The 20919-nt window shown below is 38.7% G+C and overlaps 3 protein-coding genes across 4 annotated transcripts; 1 reads left to right on the forward strand and 2 right to left on the reverse strand.

Moving 5' to 3' along the window:
• Positions 1-184: 184 nt before the first annotated feature.
• Positions 185-5069, reverse strand: LOC115675108 (uncharacterized). Of its 2 annotated transcripts, none has more exons than XM_030597721.2 (4): positions 4799-5069; positions 2641-2690; positions 679-1825; positions 185-590 (listed from the first exon to the last, which is right to left on the reverse strand). In XM_030597721.2, exons 3-4 carry the CDS (start codon positions 1762-1764, stop codon positions 510-512), a joined length of 1167 nt encoding a protein of 388 aa, XP_030453581.1. In that variant the 5' UTR covers positions 1765-1825; positions 2641-2690; positions 4799-5069; the 3' UTR covers positions 185-509. The 2 variants fall into 2 exon arrangements, with proteins under 2 accessions (XP_030453581.1, XP_056172969.1); XM_056316994.1 differs by having other exon boundaries at positions 679-1828.
• Positions 5070-6043: 974 nt separating this feature from the next.
• Positions 6044-9757, reverse strand: LOC115674928 (1-acyl-sn-glycerol-3-phosphate acyltransferase-like). The gene is made up of 6 exons (XM_030597451.2): positions 9284-9757; positions 8287-8646; positions 7736-7885; positions 7301-7399; positions 7136-7228; positions 6044-6557 (listed from the first exon to the last, which is right to left on the reverse strand). Exons 2-6 carry the CDS (start codon positions 8599-8601, stop codon positions 6297-6299), a joined length of 918 nt encoding a protein of 305 aa, XP_030453311.1. The 5' UTR covers positions 8602-8646; positions 9284-9757; the 3' UTR covers positions 6044-6296.
• Positions 9758-13893: 4136 nt separating this feature from the next.
• Positions 13894-19529, forward strand: LOC115674925 (heat shock 70 kDa protein 16). The gene is made up of 10 exons (XM_030597448.2): positions 13894-14055; positions 14327-15645; positions 16216-16428; positions 16716-16811; positions 16911-17057; positions 17299-17499; positions 18217-18363; positions 18438-18566; positions 18644-18774; positions 19112-19529. The coding sequence occupies exons 2-10, from the start codon at positions 14476-14478 to the stop codon at positions 19200-19202; spliced, it is 2325 nt and encodes a 774-aa protein (XP_030453308.1). The 5' UTR covers positions 13894-14055; positions 14327-14475; the 3' UTR covers positions 19203-19529.
• Positions 19530-20919: the final 1390 nt, after the last annotated feature.

Consider the following 20919-nt stretch of genomic DNA (forward strand, 5'->3'; position numbering starts at 1 on the left):
TAAGATGCCGAGCTCGAGACTTGGAGAATACCAAGTAATGATGCATACCACAATCAGCACATGCTATAAAACCAATTTGAGCCTGGAGAGTACTGCTGCTATTGTTAAGCTACAGAAGGTCGGGCTTGAAGTACAAGTCGCACAACTTCCCCATAATGATGTTCAAAATCCAAAAGTTAGGATAAACACAACAGAGAAGCTAGAGCATAAAATGGATAGTTCCAACGACAATTACAATAAATGATCCAGCATGATTCAACCCAAGCATATAAAAACTATTTGCGACTTTAAAACGGTAAACAGGAAACTATCATTGCATCTGCATCCTTTCTAGCTCATGAAACAGAATATGTCCACGGATTGTTGGTTTTCATCCATTGCTCCGAGATTGCTGATGGAACTAAACAGTCCCTAAACAATAAAAGTTATCTTAGATCTCATGACATTTATGGTTGGTCGTTCTTCATCTATAAGTCATCCCACTCCCCAAGCTTCGTCTCCATCTTCAGTTAAATCTGCTCATGGTCACCACCAAGATCAGGTTCTTTGGCCTGAACCTCCTGGTTCTGCTTCTCTTCTTCCTGCACAGCCTTGGTAAAATAGTGTGCTCTTAGAGTAAAGGCATAAACAATGCAACCCAATAAAGTGAACACGACCATCTAATTAAGATTATAATACCTGCAACAATTCAGCCATCCTCCCCATTTCACCGTGCTCCGGATAGCCACGAGCAGAAGATGAGGGATTGTCGAGTTCAGGAGGTGGTGAAGGCTCAACAACAACTGGCTTGTACGCTTCAATAAGCATTTCCGACTTAAGATTTTTAGCGCCCCCGTTCACTGGCTTTGATTTGCCCAGAACACTCGAAATGACTTTCCTCAGCAGCTTCTTAGTAATTCCAGGCAGCAAGGTCATCGCACTGGCCTCCATCTCATGCCATTCCTCTTCCGAGAGCTCGTAAAAAGGCCCCCATACCCTTTGCATTTTCCACCACTGATCATACTCATGGCCGGCCTGGCAAACTCCATTTCCATGAGTCGTCACCCGATCCATGAACATTATCTCACTTGACGACGGAGGAGGTGGAGGAGGAGGAAAAGTTTTGGGTGCACCTGGTGAGGCCTGTTTACACTCGGAAACCATGTAGACATCCTTGACTGCTGGCGGAGCCACCTCTTTACCCTCAGCAGCCACACAGGAGGCCTCTGTCTTGGCTAGAGGCACCTTTTTGCCATTTGAGGGGCCTGAATCAGCAGAAACTGGTGCTGCATGGGTAGGACTAGCATTCTTCTCTCTTGAATTGGCTTCAGAGGCCCGAGTTCGGCGCTTTCTCTCTGGACGGGGAATCTCAACTCTTTGGATCATTGGCACACCAGGAGCCACGTCATTTTCAGCAGAAACAGGTTGATGGCATCCAGGCTTGAACACAACACCCCTTAAAGTTTTCTGGGGGTTGCCAAGTCTAACAGTCAGCAAATAACCGGCATCAAATTCTGCTTCAACAAGACCAGAAAACCTCTGGCCCAACATAACATTGTCTATGCCATCAACACGATCTACTTGATCTCTCTTCGAACCTCTATGCGCAGGTGGGTCAGAACTATTACCCTGAGGATCTTGATGTTGAACTTCAGGTACATTCGCAGCCTCACTGGGACTTGAATTCTGATCCTCTGGAATTGTAAGTTTTTGAGGGCGCCCCCTTTTGCGCTTACGCGAGTTTGCTGAGGGATCAGGGATGGTGTCTTGGTCTGCTTTCTTCATCTTGAGTGCTAGAATTATTCTCTAGCCCTCTCCACAGAAGGTGCTCTACTTTCACCTCTTGCTGCTAAAAGGAAAATCAGGTGTTTTGAATGATTTAGTCTGAAATGGACCATGACTAGAGAAACAACAAAGAGGTACCATATATAGAGCAACCATGTTACTTTGTGCCATGCATTGCCGGCACGTGGAGTTCATGCCGGGGGCTTAATAACTGATGCTAATCTGCTAATAAAGGAAAAGAATTCAATGCTCACGAGAGTTCTACTGCAATTCAAATATCAAGTTTAATTAACTCCGTTTATTGTTATCGGTACAACACCCCACACCCTCATACTTCGTCATTAGGATTAACATAAATTTTTTGTTGACTCTGCAACAGCTAGTAGCTCGTATCAAATACTATTGAGCAGAGAAATTAACAAACGAACCAGAAGTAGAAAGAAAATTAAATTAAAATTACTGGCAAATACAAATAATGACATAAGATGTGCACTCGACAAGTTTATGGCAAATCCAGATCACATAAACAACGTGAAGGCAGACAATCTGGTCCAGCGTGTTAGAGAATAGCAACGGAGAGCACCGACAAGTAAACGGCAACATGTTGTGATAAGCATGCTATAATACGACAAAACGGAAAAAGATAGGTTGGCGAGCTGAACGATGAAGAGGAAGCCTGCTAATACTTCCAAAGAGAAAAAACCCGTTACGGCTCTGAAGAACTCAACACATCAATGCGCTCACAAAGCTTATTGCAAACATTAACTAAAGGAGAAGAGGAGCAATCAAATGTGTGAGCTTCAATTTCTAGATTCTAGCAGTCCCAGTAATAGAAACAATAAAACTAAAAGCATTTAGGATGATAGACTCTCTCACCTTGATAAGTGAATGTTGATGCTGCCATCAGTTTTCCACGAATATTTCGCCTGCCAATATATGATAAAATTTTCCTACCATTAGCATAATAAGAAATGATCAGAAGACAAACTCACAAAGCTAGCGCAGGTCCTATAGAGTAAAAACCATGAGCATAAGAATGGTTCCTGACATGTTCTACTGAATTGAAGTCCTAAATTTGGCTCTATAGAATTATATTTGATAACTCAAAAGTTGAACCATCAATTACAAAACATTAGGGGAGTATAGTAAAATTCGTTCCTTGAGATTCTCCTTCTAACAAATGAAAGATAAAAGTAGATATGTAAATAGATCCTGCCTAGTGAATGCAGTAAATCGCCATTACAATATTTATGATGCAAAAGAGTGCTACAGCCTAAATATTCAAAGCAACATTGACAGGCTTATTTGTGTGCTGCCTGCGCGCAAGCACACATCCAAAACAAATTGGCAAAGAAATCATGTGCGTCCATGTTATACCTGACAGAACTCACTGGTATCATATATAGATACATGCCGACTTTTAGTGTTAATTGAAAAGTTCGTGATGGTTATGTCGAAGAATCTTGTTCAGGAAACTTCACCAATTACCCTTTCAGCAAAATTTCTTTGTTTTCAAGGATGCTCTGGTAAGGAACCAGAATGGTGACTCTCCAAGTTGTTCTCTTACACTGACATAGAAGTATACATTTTCTACCATTAGAACTATAAAAGATGACCACAAGACATAACCCCAAAGGCTAGTGGATGTCCTCTACAGTGTAAACCATGAGCACGGAGCTTTTTCATTATATTGTTCTGCTGAAGCAAAGTCCTGAACATGGCTCTGTAAGATCATACTTGAGAGCACAATATTCGTATCCCCGATTTGCTCAATTCTATTTTATGCTTTCAATGCAAAACACTATGAAAGTATATCGAGTTTTGTTCATCAAGATTCCTTATCCAACTAATGGAGGATATAATATATAGCTAAATCCTTCCCAATATATGCAAAAATCGCCATAATTTCCTCCATGATGCAAAATAGTGATAATCCTCCAAAAATTCCAACATTAGCACTTGCAATGCTTCTGTACACTAGCTCAAGGAACCAAACTAATGGGAAACTTTTTTTTTTATTACGTTCATTTTTAACATGACGAAAGTCGCCGATATTATATATAAACACGCATTGCCATCCACTGTCAATGAAAAAATTGTCATGGTTAAGTCGATGAATCTTGTTAATGAAAATGAAACTTCACCAACTTTTTCTTTGAGCAAAATCTTTTTAAACTTCAGCCTTCAAGGATTTTTTGGAAATGGAACACAGGCCTTGACCACCAAGTTGTTTTCTTACACACCACTTTTCTCCAACATCTTTAGTCCATGCCGCATTGTCTCTCTCTCTCTTGTATATTTTTAACATCCCACAAATCTTTGTCAAATCACTTGTAGATCAATTGTTCAGTGAGTCTTCATATCTGTAGCCACATTATTTTTCCAATAGACCTATGTTGGCATGTACTCTCTTTCTCTCTCCACATGTTTTAAGCTCTTTCTGTTTAATAATGTAAGACAGAAAGAGTCTATTTCCAATAATCTTTACCAATCTCGCCATAAAAAAAAAGATATCTTTTCATACTCAACGCATTAAATAATGCGCTGTTCGCGCTCGGACAGTAAGCAAACGGGCAAGCCTTCCATAACCCATACGAAGCCTGATCAACGCCCGCGACGGCCTCAAACGCATAGGATCAGGTGACCAAACAGGACAAATGGAAAGAAGAAAACAAGAAACGGTGACCAAGTGACCAAAAAACAACTACTCTGGACTGTCTTTAGTCTCACAACTCAAGTAGACATTAGCTCTACGCAAGCAGCAAATTCTTGAACATTCAACCAGTTCATCAGCTTTCCACGTCCATCCGAGAAAAAAGCAAAGAAAAACAGAGACACCCACATGATTTTCTTTCGACCCTGTGTTCATCCAGCTACAGCAAACGTTAAAGCTCGCAACTTTTTTAACTAAACTCAAGAATATGGCCGGAAATTTTCTGGGAAACTGCCAAATTGTCAAGAGCTCATTATTCAAATAAAAAAAAACACAAACACACAGCGAGAGAGATAGAGGGAGATAGAGAGAGAGAAGTACCTTTCATGGAAGAGGGCCCAGCGACCGCCATTGACGTCGGAAAAGTAGGGTAAAAAAAAAACAATTTTTTATTAACGAACAGGCTTTGATTTACTTTGGTGCTAATGATCGTGAGGGGGATGATTTACTACGGTGGTTGCGAGCACTAATTAAGGTTCCCCATTTGCGGATCCATCTCGACATGCAAAGAAATCGCAGCGCCGTGACATGAAACCTCGGCAATCGCTAATTGCCACGAGTGTGTCCAAACAATGCCCGACACGTGGATTTTGCTGACTCGGCACTGCTTTAAAAAAACTTGGGTGATTTTCCATTGGCCTAATCTTTTGTGGCTGTTCGAGAAAGAAGCTCAAGTGAGATGTATACACAAGTGCCATCAAAAGTGACAAGATCGATAACGACTTTATAAAATCGATCGATTGTATCGTTTAAAATTATTAATTAATAAAAAAAAATTCATTATTAATTATAATTTATATTTAAATATTTTCGTAAACTCATTTTTGTAAGTGATATAAATGATCATTTTTCAATAAATATCTTTCAAATCGTACTTTTCGCAAGAAAAAGATACCCTTGTAGTGTATTTAACGCATAAAATACTTTCTTCTTTAGTTAGGCTTATTTTGACTCGTGACTCATTCTAATAATTTAGTTTCAATTTTTTGAAATAATGAAAAATAAGATATGGATGTGTAAAAATTTTTGAATAAATTTGAGACGAGTGTTTAAAGATTTTAGGGGCTTACAACTGAAGTTTGCAGGGTAAAGAAAACTCGCTCGCGTACCCGAAGAGTCACATTCGGCCAAATTTTTCTATTGGCTCACTAATACGGTGACGTTTAGTTGTTCCCCAGCACTCACGATGCGTCACTAGCGTAGCACCCATGCATAACGCTGATATATTGCCACACTTCATGATGGTCTAAGATATGTTTGTGAACTCTTATATGTTGAAGAAGATTACAGCAAAATATAGTAGCAACATGTTGATTTAGGAGATCTTCGACATGGTTTTTTAGGCAAAAAACTCGGTCTAAGATAGAATACGAGAGGAATCTATCGAGCCGAATATGTTTATTTTGATCTATTTTAATTAGGACACATCAACAACATTGTTTTCCCCTAATAGTTCTTTGCTTTTGGGTGAACATCTTTTAGGGGTTAAACAAATTGATGCTGAGAAGGAATACAGACCCCCCTCCTCCAATAGCCATGCCATGTCAAGTTACATCATGGAAAAACTTGAAAAGTGAGGAGTCCACCTCTGTCCACTTCACTACACTACAAAAGTCGTGGCAGAGAAATGTTCATCTGAAACAAAGCATCCAATTATGTTGCTCAGATTCCAATCTGATCAGATAGTACAACATGACCCATAAAGACTAAAAGCCACCCCTATTTCCCAACTGGAAAAGAATATACGGGCCATTGGTTACTGTAGTACTTGATACGGCAACTCTCTAGCCAAAGTATTTACAAGAGAGACATTTTTCCCTCACGACTTATTACTAGGATCAGGGGCCACGAGAGGCCTCTGGGACTCTGGGAGGTGCCGAATGTATAGGTCATGCACCAATTTTACGTAGTCATCAATCTTGTCGGCCACCCATTCATCAGTTTTTATAGGAGGGAGATACTTTACAGTGAGAGGCGTAGATCGAACATGTAGGCTGCCCTTCGTCCACGCTCGATGAGTCCCGGTTAGGACCATAGGAACTATAGGGAGGCGGGTTTGCAATGCCAAGTGGACAAAACCCTGCATAGAAGAAGCAACTATATAAATGCTCTGTCGCAGAGCATAAACAAGGGAGTTTAGTATGATTAAGTTTAAGTAACCAAAGCTAGCAAAATCTTTTGTCATAAGAACCAGTCGAAAAGAAGCATCTACTGATAGTTCGATGATATCTCTCCTAATCTCCACAAAAAGCTATTCTTTGTACGTTGCAGAGCATTAACAATGAAGCTGTAACATAACTAAAATTACATAATCAAAGCTAGAAAGATCTTTATCACAGTAACCGATTGAACATAAGGAAGTGTCAACTTTCAGTTCAATGAAATTCTCCTAATCTCCACGAATCTGCACCCTTAAGAATGTTGGTCCAAATTATGATACCCATTATGATCCATATGGCATCTTTACCCTCTTCAAGTATAGTAAGCTATACACAGAACAGATTGTCTTATAAGTCCACCCTGGATAGTGGATACTGGCCAGGAAAGAAAAATATCACTTGCATTATATATCCTCATTGTGGTTGCATGATGTGAAATGAAAAAAGACAATCAGATCTGTACGCAGGCCTGAAAATAAAATTAAACTGAGGACTTAACCTTTTTGAAGGGAAGCAATCGTCCATTTTTCGACCTGGTCCCCTCAGGGAAAATGACTAGAGAGAGCTTGTTTTTTACCACAGCACAAGCTGCCTGAGAATAAGTATATTCACAAGTTAGGAATGAAGATTTATAAGCAGACTTAATGTTTATTAGTAAGGTTACCTCTTTCATTGACTTAATGGCAGCAGTTGGATTCGAACGATCTATGCGGAGGTGATTCGCCAACACATAAAGTTGTCCAAAGAGAGGGTACCAAATAATCTGGATAATTAATTTATAATAAGTAACAATCTGCGCAAACTTTGAAACAATAGAAGAAGATTGTTCATTTTTTAGAACTCAAGTTCACGTGAACAGTTAAATATAGCCCTCATGTTCTTTCTAGCATGAAGAGTTTCATATGCATTACCTTACTGGAAATTTAAATGTGAACCCATGCAAATTTGCAGCAAAAATGCAGTATTGTCATTCTTAAGCACCAAGGCAAAATTATCTTTAAAGCTCATAATGCAGAGGCATCTCCTATTAGATCTCATCACATTGATGTTCTCAGGAAGGTCAGTTACCATGTCTGAACAAACTGCAAAGTCAAAGTACCTCTTTCTTTGCAATGCCAACAGTTCCAGTGGGAGTCAACCACATTATAAGACAGACATCTACTGGAGATGCATGATTACTGATGTAAATAGCCCTCTCATCAGCAAACTCAGAACCTTCAATCTTCACAGGATTCCCTAAGATCCATATCTGCAACCATAATTTGAGTTTATTAATCACAACATATGTCATCCATGTACATAGCAACTACAAAAGTAGAACAAACTGAAGGATTCTCACACGAACATTGAACAAGAAGCTTATCAACAATGTCACACAAATATTTATTACATTTATCTGAGCACATGTAATCAAAGATCTACTTGATTTTCCGTGCGCTTTAATGGAGACTGCAGTGAAGCACTTTCTTGACAAACTCTGCCCTAATTCTAAAGTGAAAACAATGGTTTTGTTTTGGAATCCAAAAGACAAAAGTCAGTGCATTACACGTAACTAACCAGCGGAGAAAACCAGATTTAATAAGCCGATGACCTCGCCTAAAGATTAACCAAACAAGGTTTACATGAACTACAAAGTGACACGAAACTTACCAGCAATCTACCAGTCACATGGCCGTAAACATTCCCTTGCCGAACCCTTTCGTATGGCCACGGAATCAGCACAAGCATGATTAGTGCCCAGATGATTGTTGTCACCATCATCGTCATAAAGCACGCAATAATTTTTAACCATGATATCACTATAGACACCCATCCATCATCACCCAAGAACATGTCAGCCCGCCGCCCCACCTCTTCCCTTACCGCAACCTTTGATGGTGCTCCTATATCTTCGGAAGTGCTAGGACTGAAGAAGCCCTCCAATTTTCTGTACCTCAACAAATGACTGGCCCCAGGAGTCTCCATGAATCAATGAGCAAGCCCCAACGGATTTTACTATACAGTTTTCACCTGGGGTGTTTTACGTTCAAGAATTAGGAATAACACCAGAACACAAGCAGAATCCTTGAAATTCCAATTGCTTCTTAATTCCTTATCCATGGTCAACACTTACAGCTCAACATGACAGAACTTGGATGTTACAATAGACAAAAGATGAGAAGTTCTCCTACAACCAAGAAGCTTACTCATTTACCTAATCCAACTTTTAACACAGTACACTCTATACAGGAGCGCTAAGTAAGAGCAGAGTCGGTATCAACAAGCAACTCCCTTTTTCAGTTTCTCAGCAACGAGAGGGAGACTGGCTCTGGCTTAACAAGCTCAAAAAATGGTCAGTGCGTAAAAACTGGCAGAACAAGTCATAAAGATAGAGCTTCATCACTCAAAGGGCGTTCATAACCAAGAAGGAGCATATGGCTTGGAACTAAATCTGAACTTCTATCCGTATTAAAAATAACTAAAGCCCAAAAAAAAGAAACAGAGAGAACAAGACATGTAACAAAACAAGAACAGTAAAACAAGAATCATCATGTCGATAGCTTTGCAGAGGAAAAAAGAGGAGTCAAACAAGGAAATCGACCTCCAAGGTTGTTCTCGGCGACAAAATAAACCCAAGCATCGAAAAAGAGCTTCATCGACGAGGTACCTGACAAAATGCCCAGCAAGAATCGCTACTTCCTCCGCGAGGTGTTGGTCAAAGTAAGGACCGAATCAGAGAACCCAACTGGGAGCTCAGACAAGGCGGGCAAAAGACAAGTCCTAGAGAGAGATACAGAGAGAGCAAAGGAGAACCCAAAAGCGAGAAGCTTTACAGTGCAAAGAACGCGAAGCAAGTCAAGGTAGACTTACAAAGCGCCTGTATTTGGCTGGCGCTAAAATGAACGAATGAGCTCAGACGGACCCGATTCAATACTATACGACGCGGCCCATTTGATCATATGATAATCAAAAGGGTCGCATTATCTTCTGCGAGATTACAAATTCCAATCGTGCCGTGAACAAAACATTGGCCAACTCATGTCTTGGGCATTTGCTACTTCACGTGGGGGAGTTCCGTAACTTCTTAGCGTACGAGTGGAGCTGCGGTGATGTACTTGTATACGTGATAGATTCTGAGGCCATAATCAAGCAGACAGAATATTACTAGGATTTATGCTTTTTGGACAGAGCATATTCTGTCCCATCCCATGAATCATCGTCATCCATCTCCAGTCTCTCTGCCCCTCGGCGCCTTGCTGCTCCGCTCAACTTGTCCTCGTTTCATTGCTTCTCCAAGAAGTCGCATTCCGTCACGTCTTGTTCACGGCTCAGGGAATAAAATTTGTGGCTGCATTTCGTGGTTTTATCTTCTAATTGACTTATGAACTACAGCATTGAACAATTAGAATAATACCAATGGATATTCTATATATTTTCGGTTAATTTGACCGACGAAAGAATTTATAAAACCTGTCTGAAACATCTCATTAGAAGTCAGGATTTGAGGATCGGTCCCATTCAATCGGGAATCAAAGAACTAAGAAGTGTTTGAAAAAGTAAGGAAAAATTATCCAAAAAGTCTTACACCTATTATAATTTTGCCAATTCAGTCATAAACTAATTTTGTCAATTGAATCCTACATATTTTCACTTTTTGTCAATTTAGTCCATCCTACCAATTTTAGTCGGAAATTGCTAACGTAGACGACGACCGTCTTACATGGCACGGGCGACGCTGACCTTGAGCTTCTTTAATAAAATTTAAATTTGTTTCGACACTTTTATTTATTTTTTTTATTTTTTCCTTTTATTTTTTCTTTTCTCTTCTTTTCTTGCTTTTTTTTCCAAACCCTGCCCGATGATGTCGCCGACCACAGGCAAGGGCATCATGGCCCTCGCCTCTGGCCAATCAGGGTTTGGAAAAAATAAAGGAAGGAAAGAAAAAAAAAAGAAAATTAAAAATTCGAAAAATATTTAAAATATTATTTAAAATTATCTACGTTAATGCTGGTCGTACCACGTAAAATGGCTAACATCCATTAGTAATTTCCGGCCATAATTGGGCAGATGGACTCAATTGGCAAAACATGAAAAGGTTTAGGATTCAATTAGCAAAATTGAAAGGTTTAGAACTTAATTGGCAAAAGTGCGATAGATTTAGGACTTTTTGGAAAATTTTCCTGAAAAAGTAAGATTTGTCCAATGCCTATCGAAAATTCCCATTTAAGCTCTGTTTCTTCCACGAAAAATGCATATTTTAAAATTTATTTTCATAAAATTGATTGTTTATATTGTTTAAATAAGGGTAAAAGCCACCAAAGACCCTAAATTATGTCCACTGTGACACGTTTGCTCTAAAAAAATTTCTGTGACACCAAAAATCTCAAATTTGTACCCGTGTGATACATTTACCCTATGGACGGCAGAAAGCAAATAGTGTTAACATGGCGCCCATGTAGCTTAAGTGAAATAAAAACGACATTGTTTTGGATGAAAATTCATACAACAAAACATTGACGGATGGTAAATGTGTCAAATAAGTACAAATTTGGGGTTTTTTATGTCACAAAATTTTTTTTATGGTGCATGTGTTACAATGGACATAGTTTCAGATTTTTTATGTCACAAAAAAAATTTCAATATAAATATGTCACAGTTGGCATAATTTAGATTTTGTGGCCTTTTCCCTTAAAATAATTAGTTCAAGAAAAATATTTTCATTATTGACCACAAATTATGTGTAAACATTGTCGTGAACGCTAACAATATTTTTCATTCATTCATTTTATAAGCGACACAAGCAATCATTTCTTGCAAAATGTTTTCCAAATTATTTATTTTCCACGAAACAAGCGGACCCTTAGTTCATGAGAGTTTTCGTTGTCATAAGTTTATGAGAATTTAATTATTTGAAAAAATACCAGCAACATACCCCATCTCTCACCTCCCCACTGACCATCCAAAGATACAAATATTTTCTAATGCCGGACCTCCTAGAAATGACTTGCTTCATTAGATTTCTCAAATGAAACTGTAAAGTATATGGTGTTGTCATCATTATATTTATGCTATGATTTCGAAAAAGGTATGAATGAAATATGCAATTAAAAAATGATAGCGCACAGCGAGGCACGGGCATATATTGCTGGTGAAAAGCGAGAGTTGGGTGCATTTTCTGCGGTCACCCTTTTTCCATCACCTGCTCTCACCTTTTAAATGTTTTCCCTTTTTCGTCCTTTTGAATCACTAATTCGTCTTTTAGCAAAAAAATATCAATAATTCATCCATTTATCTATTTTATATATGCTAATGGAGATTTTTAGTTGGGCATATCAAATCACATATGTCGCTTCCTCCCTCCCTTTCTTCTCTCTTTATTCCTTTTAACTTTCACTTCGCTAACTTTATATCAACTTTCCATCTTTTCCCCTTTATTTCTCTCCCTTTTTTTTTTAGGATTGATATTACAAAAAAACCTCAAAATTATATCCACTGTGACATAAACACTCCAATTTTTTTTCGTATCACTTGAAACCCTAAACTTACCCATTGTAACACAAACTCCCCAAACTTTTTTGTGTCATAAAGAAACCCCGAACTTATACCAGTGCGACAGATATACCTTGGATGGAACTGAAATAGTGGGTATATATGTCACATATGTACAAGTTTTGATTATTTTGTGACAAAAGAAATTTTGGGGATATTTGTATCACAGTAGGCAAGTTTAGGGTTTTTTGTGATGCAAAAAAAGTTTTGAGTATTTATGTCACAATGGATATAATATAGGTTTTTTTGTGGTATTTTCCCTTGATATCAAGTTTATTTTACTTTAATTTGCAAGCTATATTATATAATTCCTTTAATTCATCGTATATTTGCATGGTCCTGAATTCACAAAACTTAAAGTGCAATTACGAACTTTGATGTTGATAATTTACAAGTGCCGATAAATAAAATGGATAATAATACAAAAAATCTCAAACTTTTGGCATAATGTGCAATATGGTCCCTGAATATTTAATTTGTTCAATGTGGATCCTCAACTCTAACCCGATGTACAATGTCGTCCTTGAAATTTTAATTTGTTCAATATGGTCCCTAAATTTTTTATGCATATTATTAATTCTAGTTCATGGACAACATTGAACATCTCCATATAGTCCAAGAACTAAATTGAATATGTATCAAAAGTTCATGGATTACGTTGAATAAATTGAAAATTAAAATACAAAATTATAGATTAGGCTAAAGTTCAGAGAACACATTGAACAAATTAAAAGTTCAAGAACCACATTGCATATTGGATCAAAGTTCAGGGAGCATTTGTGTCATTTTCTTTATATAAACGAGTTTACACTATTGATATAAACCTTTGTAATATTAATAATAATAAATGCACATGAAAATGTCTTATACATTATCTTGAATTCACTATCTATAAAGGAGACGCATACTTTACTAATTTTCTATTTTTTTATACTAATCGAGCCATCAAAACATTTAGAGTTAATATAGGGCATCATTATAAAAATTCATCCCTTTGGTTTTATTAAAAAAAAAATACTAAGGCCGAGGAATTTATCATGTTAATAAGTCTCCCACTTCCAAATTTGACACATATTATAGCATATAAAGATAATTTTGGAGTCACTTTTTTGTTTGTTGATAGAAGGGTCCTCAAATATCTTGACATAAATGTTAAATATAAATGTTGAGTTCATAACGAGTGCTATAAATGCCAAAAAATTAAAAAACGATTAAGTAAGCCACAACGTCAAATTTTTAGTGTACCGAAAAGATTAATAATGTTAGTGATTGTTAATTTTCTCTTTGTTATGCAGCAACGTGCGAGTCAAATGTTCTAGTATGGTATGAAGCACGGTAATAAGTCCAAACCCTACCAAGGATAATTTTTCTAAAGTTACTCTTGAACCGATTCTCTTCTCGTGTATTACAATGTAAAAGCCATTAATGAATGAAATCAATTGGTCGTTTTGACAGCTTCCTGCTAAATAGAGTACTAGCCTTAATAATTACGAGTTGCTGTTAGAGCAGTAAAACGAAGGGCTTTGTGATTAGATGTGATTAATGCACTGTTTTGAGAGATTATGCACGGAATCTAATGACATTAACAATAATAACAATAATAATATTATTATTATAATAAATGGCTCTTTCGCCGTTGTGGAATGGATGGGTCAAACGTGTTTTTTCTTTTTTATTTTACGCGGACTTTCTTACACAAAAAAAATTTTGCAATTTCCGTATTTTCCTGATACGGCAAAACTCTGCGCGAGCAAAGCGCAGATTTTCTCTCTCTACCACCGCTAATTTCATCGCCCCCTCTTCAACTCCCTGAAGCTTCTTGCATCTTCAATGGAGTCAAGACTCCATTTTGATTGCGACCCACGAAAATTCGCTCGCTTGTAATCCAGGGTAAGCTCAATGCCTGCACTCTCTCGTTCAGTCAATGGTCGACAGCTTCTCGCATCGGATTGCACCCCATTACGTCTAATTTCCATGTGTTTCCCCAGTTCTTGATCCAAGAGCTTGTCGATTGTTTCGATCGGGGTGCAAATTTTGTTGTCGTTGTTGGTCTTGCCGTCGTGCAATTCAGCTTGCGGAATTTGTTTCTCTGTTTCCCCCGTTTCTAGCTTTGCGATTGTAGTGATTTGCCGAATTTTTCGGTTTCGTGTCTGTGAATCAGGTGTATCTTTGCAAGTTGTGCTGGCGTAGGTTTCGGTTCGGAGGGACGCAAAACGGAATTAATTGGTGCCATCTTTTGTTAATGTTTGGATAAGTGGAGCTGTTGGGTTAAGAAGGCTTGTGTATGTTTTGTCTGTTGTGGGTTCCAGAATGAGTGTGGTGGGCTTTGATATAGGAAATGAGAACTGCGTGATCGCCGTGGTGAAGCAGCGGGGCATCGACGTTCTGTTGAATGATGAGTCGAATCGCGAGACCCTGGCTGTTGTGTGTTTTGGGGAGAAGCAGAGATTTTTGGGTTCTGCTGGGGCTGCTTCAGCAATGATGCACCCGAAATCGACCGTGTCTCAGGTGAAGAGACTGATCGGTAGAAAATTTACGGATCCTGATGTTCAAAAGGAGCTTAAAATGCTGCCTGTAGAAACTTGTGAAGGTCCGGACGGAGGCATTTTGATTCGAATACAATATGCTGGAGAAAAGCACACGTTCTCGCCGACTCAGGTTATGGCAATGCTCTTTGCGCATTTGAAAGAAATTTCCGAGAAGAATCTGGAAATCCCTGTTTCAGATTGCGTTATTGGCATTCCCTCATACTTTACAGACCTGCAAAGACGAGCATATCTGAATGCTGCCACAATTGCTGGATTGAAGCCTTTGAGGTTGATGCATGACTGTACTGCAACTGCCCTTAGTTATGGGATTTACAAGACAGACTTCTCCAGCAGAGGCCCCACTTATGTTGCATTTGTGGACATTGGCCACTGTGATACTCAGGTTTGCATTGCATCATTTGAGGCCGGGCATATGAAAATCCTTTCGCATGCTTTCGATAGAAGCTTGGGTGGTAGAGAATTTGATGAGGTCTTGTTTGGTCATTTTGCTGCACAATTCAAAGACCAGTACGACATTGATGTGTATTCGAATGTGAAGGCCTGTATCAGGCTGAGGGCAGCATGTGAGAAGCTGAAGAAAGTTTTGAGTGCCAATGCAGAGGCTCCATTAAATATTGAGTGTTTAATGGATGAGAAAGATGTCAAGGGGCACATCAAAAGGGACGAGTTTGAGAAACTCGCATCTGGGTTACTGGAGAGAATCGGTATCCCTTGCAAAATGGCGTTAGCTGATGCAGCGTTGCCTACTGAGAGGCTTCATTCAGTTGAACTTGTTGGATCAGGGTCTAGGATACCGGCTATTACTAAATTGTTAACATCTATTTTCAGAAGAGAACCTAGGAGGTCATTGAATGCAAGTGAATGTGTAGCTCGTGGATGTGCTCTACAGTGCGCAATGCTTAGTCCAGTTTTCCGAGTCCGAGAATACGAGGTATGTTAAAATATCTTACATCGTTTTCCTACAAGGTTTGTCATGGCTATTGGTGCACTCTTCCTCAACCAAATGACTTAGGCTTTTGAGTTGGACTTTCTAGTCTGGTATCAAACCCGTTCTGTTTTTCTTGATGTGTTCTGGCTTCTCTTATTTTCATTTACATTCCTGACAAGCATAGTCAATGTGGCATAGGAATTTGTTTTGTCCAACCTGGGAGGTTTGTACTTTCCGTTTTGCATTTGCACCAAACCTGAGTACCATAAGACCAACTGTACAACAGGTAGGGTTGTGTCATCCCACCTGCAAGTTTTTATGGCACAAATTGATCCACTCCTGTCCCAGTTGCTTGAATCAAGGATAGTCAGTCTCTCAAACGTGCTGGCATAAATACCAGCGTACGTGTATCATGCATGAATCTGTCTTGGGATTCTAATCAATTTACTGAAGTTTAGGCCAATCTTCTCTAGCACAATCTTATGTTTTTGCATTGCTGGTTACTGATCGATTTTGTCTTTCTTTTTTGCCAGTGATATTGAGCGAAACTAATTTTTGCCTTGTTTTATGCAGGTACAGGATTCAATACCATTCTCCATAGGGTTCTCATCTGATGGAGGCCCAATTTGTGCAGGGTCAAATGTCGTGTTGTTTCCAAAAGGGCACCCTGTCCCAAGTGTTAAAGTACTGACGCTTCAAAGGAGTAGCTCAATCCAGTTGGAAGCATTTTATCCTAATCCCGATGAGCTCCCTTCAGGCATGTCTTCAAAAATAAGTTGCTTCATGGTGAGTACAGGATATGAACTTGACAAATCTTATAGCTCCTTTTTTAGGAGTTTGTAAGAAATTTACTTAAATTTTAGAATGATTAGACATGCAAGATTTTCAAGCATCAAATCACTTTTTTAAAGTCATTTCATTATTAGTTGTTCCTCAAATCTTCTATGATCAGTCCCTTTCCTCATCCAGAGATGTGATAAGTAGATATGGTTGTAGATGGGCATTTGTAGTGGGACTGTCTGTGTTGGTGATAGTAACTTAGCTCTCTTGTTGATACGCTCCTGTTCATTCAGGTTGGCCCCTTCAAAGGTTTGCACGGAGAAAAGTCAAAGGTTAAAGTTAGAGTTCAATTAAACCTTCATGGCATCGTCACTGTTGATTCAGCCACGGTCAGTTTGCTATTGCTATATATTAACATGTTATTTCATCTGCGGACTTTGTGAGTTTTCTTTTCAATTATCATGATGTTGATGCCCATATTGTTGCAGATGATAGAGGACGGTGTAGATGGTTCAGTTATCAATGATGACACTCAAGCCTGTATTGACAAAATGGATTCCGAGAGTGCTTCATTTGCCGGACATAATGGTGTTGAAGATGGGACCTATTCACATTCTCAATCCTCACATGCCTCTGTATGTTATTATGCAGTAATATTGTTTCTATAATTACTGGTGTTTATTTTTGGTCCAACTAGATTAATGGTAGCTTTTGGTGAACGAATAATGGTAGTTAACTTTATGTTTCTCTCACTATGGAACTTCTTAAATTTGACTAGTCTTGGTTGTAAGCTTAAAATATGTGTGAGAGTGCAAGAATAAGATTCATTGACACGCGTGGAATGGAATTCTTTTACACCTGATCTTTCTATGGCAGGATCATCACATCAGAAAACATAAAGCAACCAAAAAGCATGAGATACCAGTTCATCTGAAAATATATGGTGGGATGACAGAAGCTGAGGTTTTAGAAGCTCAAGAGAAAGAATTTCAGTTGGCTCAGCAAGATAAGATAGCTGAACAAACGAAAGAGAAGAAAAATGCTTTGGAGTCGTATGTTTATGAGACGCGGAACAAGGTATTGCTTTGATTTCTGCCGATAATATTTCTTGTTGGATCTTGTAAATGAGTGCCTTTTGAGTATTGATTGAGCTATCTCTTAAAACTAGTAGAGATTAAAAATGAGTTAAGTGTCAGAAACGCCATTAGGAAATTAAACATGCATACACTCCCCTTTTACATTTTCTAACCACATTATCCATAAAGTGGGTTTGTTTGTTTGGTTCATCAAATTTGTAGCTATTAGTTTGTTGCATTGGATATTGCGAACTCTATTAAAGCCTTGAAAGAGTCTATGCATTAACAGTTGATTCATATGGATATAGTGCCTAAAGTTGATAGGACTGGAATCTTTCTTCGTCCCTCTTCTCTGGCTCAGTAGGGAAAGATTTGAAGATTTTGAAGAGTTCTACTCTCTGTTAGACCAAAGCTGGATGCCCATAGTCTGTTTCTAGCATCTGTAAGACCTTCTGATATTACTGTGAACTTCTTCCTCCTGCAGAGGAGAAAGTTCCCTCGCCCTTTTGCGAAATCATAACCTACAGCAGATCTAGTTTCATCTTATGGTGCTAGAAGCCCTCCTATCTCTGGGTTTAATCATCCATCCCTACTTCTGGCATCTTCTGCATATTTTCCTTTATTTGGTTAGATGGTTCATTCAAGTCTTGTCTTCTATCTGTGCTCCCATATTTCCCTGTATCATCTCAGAATAACGAGTGAATGCTCATTGTAATAGCTTTTGAACATGTACCGGAGCTTTGCAAGTGATCGGGAGAAGGAGGGGATTTCCGGAAGTCTACAACAGACGGAGGATTGGCTTTATGATGAAGGCGACGATGAAACTGAAAATGCTTATATTTTGAAGCTGGAGGACCTACACAAGGTGATTTTCTTTCTAAATTCTAGAGTCTGTCTTGCCACTTTCGTCTCGGTGCTCAATTTCCTTTTGCTTTTCAGCTGGTTGATCCAATTGAGAGTCGGTATAAGGATGAAGAAGCTAGAGCGCAAGCTACAAGAGACCTATTGAACTGCATTGTGGAGTATAGAATGTCTGTAAAGTCACTTCCGCCAAAGGACAGAGAATTGGTATGATTAAGAAACTTAAATGGTAAGTTTTTATGCAGTATGGACTTTCTTTGAGTTTTTGGCTTTTCATATTTCAGATAGTGGATGAGTGCAATAAAGCTGAACAGTGGCTGAGAGAGAAGACCCAGCAACAGGATTCCTTGCCTAAGAATACTGATCCAGTACTATGGTCTAGCGATATCAAGAGCAGGGCTGAGGACCTTGAAATGTAATGCTCTTTATTTACTGCAGTACCATGAGAAAGATCTCTCTCTCTCTCTCTCTCTCTCTCTCTCTCAGGTGTAACTATCTTCATTGCATGTAGTCAAATGAACCATGCATGCTAGTTTGATTTTGGCTTGTAGATTGTTATAGAGACACCCTTGGTGCCTCTGTGATGAAGTTTATTACTTTTTATTGGTAAGCAAAGTTCTTCTGCGACTGGATATTCGGAGGCATGATGTCTCCTCCCAATGACATGGTGGAACTTTAACGCTGGAGTTTTTCTCCTTCTGTGGAACCTAACTCTTTCAACGGATTATGACATTTGCTTTTGTGAATTTCAGGAAATGCAAGCACATGCTCAAGCAAAGGACGTCTAGCCCAACTTCAGGAGAGTCTGGGGGCCCAGATCATCACCATTCCAGTGATGCATGAACAGATTGTGGGAAGGTCACTTCACTTCTTTTTGCCCTTTTACTGGTGAGCTCATGTCCTACAGTTTACAGGGTTTAGTTTTCGAGAGATGTAAATCTTTTAGGTTTTCCTTTTTGACAATTTTAGATTTAGATCTAGCAAGCAAAGGTGTGGAAATGAGAGAAGAAATTATAGAAGCTGACAGAACCTGAGAGTCTTGGTCAAGTGATTTTTGTTATATGAGTTTGATTCTGAATTCTTTTCCCTTGAGAATTGTGAAAATTGTTGAAATGAATGATCCACTCATCTAATGCTGATTTCCCTGCTATGAGGGAGACTGTGAAACTAGTCTTTTTTGTCGGTAAATTCTTTTAATGTGGTCTTCACTTATACAATGAGCACTGTTTTCTATACTCTGCCATGGCAATGGTAAATGCCAGCTTGCGCAAGTAGTTGTAACCGACAAAGAGGGCAAGAGCCTTAGATGGTTTAGTGGCTTCTTACGCAGCATATAGAAGCTCTTTTGCAACAAAAGAGAATGAGGATGATGACACAATCGAGTGAGGATTCGTCGCATCTCTAAAGATCATGTAAAATTTGATTTTGTTGGTCTGTGCTCCAGAAGTCAGGAGGATGGTTGCGTTTGGTTGCGTGGATTAAAGTTTAGATAGGATATGATAAGGCGGAGTTTCTTATATTATATCCTTTGATTGGAAAATCACCGAATATAAGACCCAAAATCAAAATAAAATAGGTTAATAAGGAATAGAAGAGAACTTCCAAAAAGGAGTTCCTAGCTGGGTCCTTGACCATCGTCAGCCACCACCGGACACTGTTTGCGTGAAGGCCTGCGATCGCCCCACGGCGATCAGACAAGAAGCTACTGATTCGAGTAAATTCCCAGATTCATGGTAATCGTACCTGGTTGTTTTGGCGGATCATTACCCATAAACCAGATACTTGACTCAGTTACATAGAAACAAAACGAGCTCGCTAACAGAAGCGAAAGGAGGAACGTCCATCTAAGGTACAGTCCAAGAAGCTATTCGTACACTGTCTAGGGATCAACAAAGGATCTACTTTAGATAGCATAGACTATCCAAGGCATTCAATTAAGGGTGCGAATGGTAACCATTCTATTTCAGAAATCAAATTCTTGCCAGAAATTAATTTCTGAAATTTTTGCTAGAAATTGATTTCTGGAGGAGAAATCTGTTTGGTAAAACATGACTAATTCTGCTTCAGAAATTAATTTCTGGAAGAGAAATCTATATGATAAAACAGGAGGAAATTTTCTTGTGGAGAAAGTCCTTTTTTCCAAAAATGATAGCCCCATGTTAACTGGCTTAAGTAGCTATCTACATTTGTGAAGATTTGTCTTCTCAGCTTCACAAATATGTCTATATTTAATGTCGAATCTAAATACATCTTGGAGGCATATCACTTTGTTTCTAAGAAACATGCCTTGGCAGGGTTTGTTGAATTTGGTTCGTTGTGTTCTTGAAATCTAATACAAGAAACAACACTTGAAAGTTAAGTTGTGAACGGATAATCACCAAATCTTATGAAGTATTTTAAGCCTTTCGCACATGATCTCCAGCAGGTATGCTACTGCCATCCTAGATTGCAATGCCGGGATAATAAACTTCGTATATGGAGAAGATAAAACTCGATTAGATAGATCAGAGAAGGAAAATACAGTTATATGGTAAGGGCTTAGATTATGTGATTCCTATTA

This window comes from Syzygium oleosum, unplaced genomic scaffold, assembly GCF_021117445.2.
Source record: "Syzygium oleosum isolate NSW1041296 unplaced genomic scaffold, Sole_v2.1 Sole_v2.13, whole genome shotgun sequence".
NCBI classification, from domain to species: Eukaryota; Viridiplantae; Streptophyta; class Magnoliopsida; order Myrtales; family Myrtaceae; genus Syzygium; species Syzygium oleosum.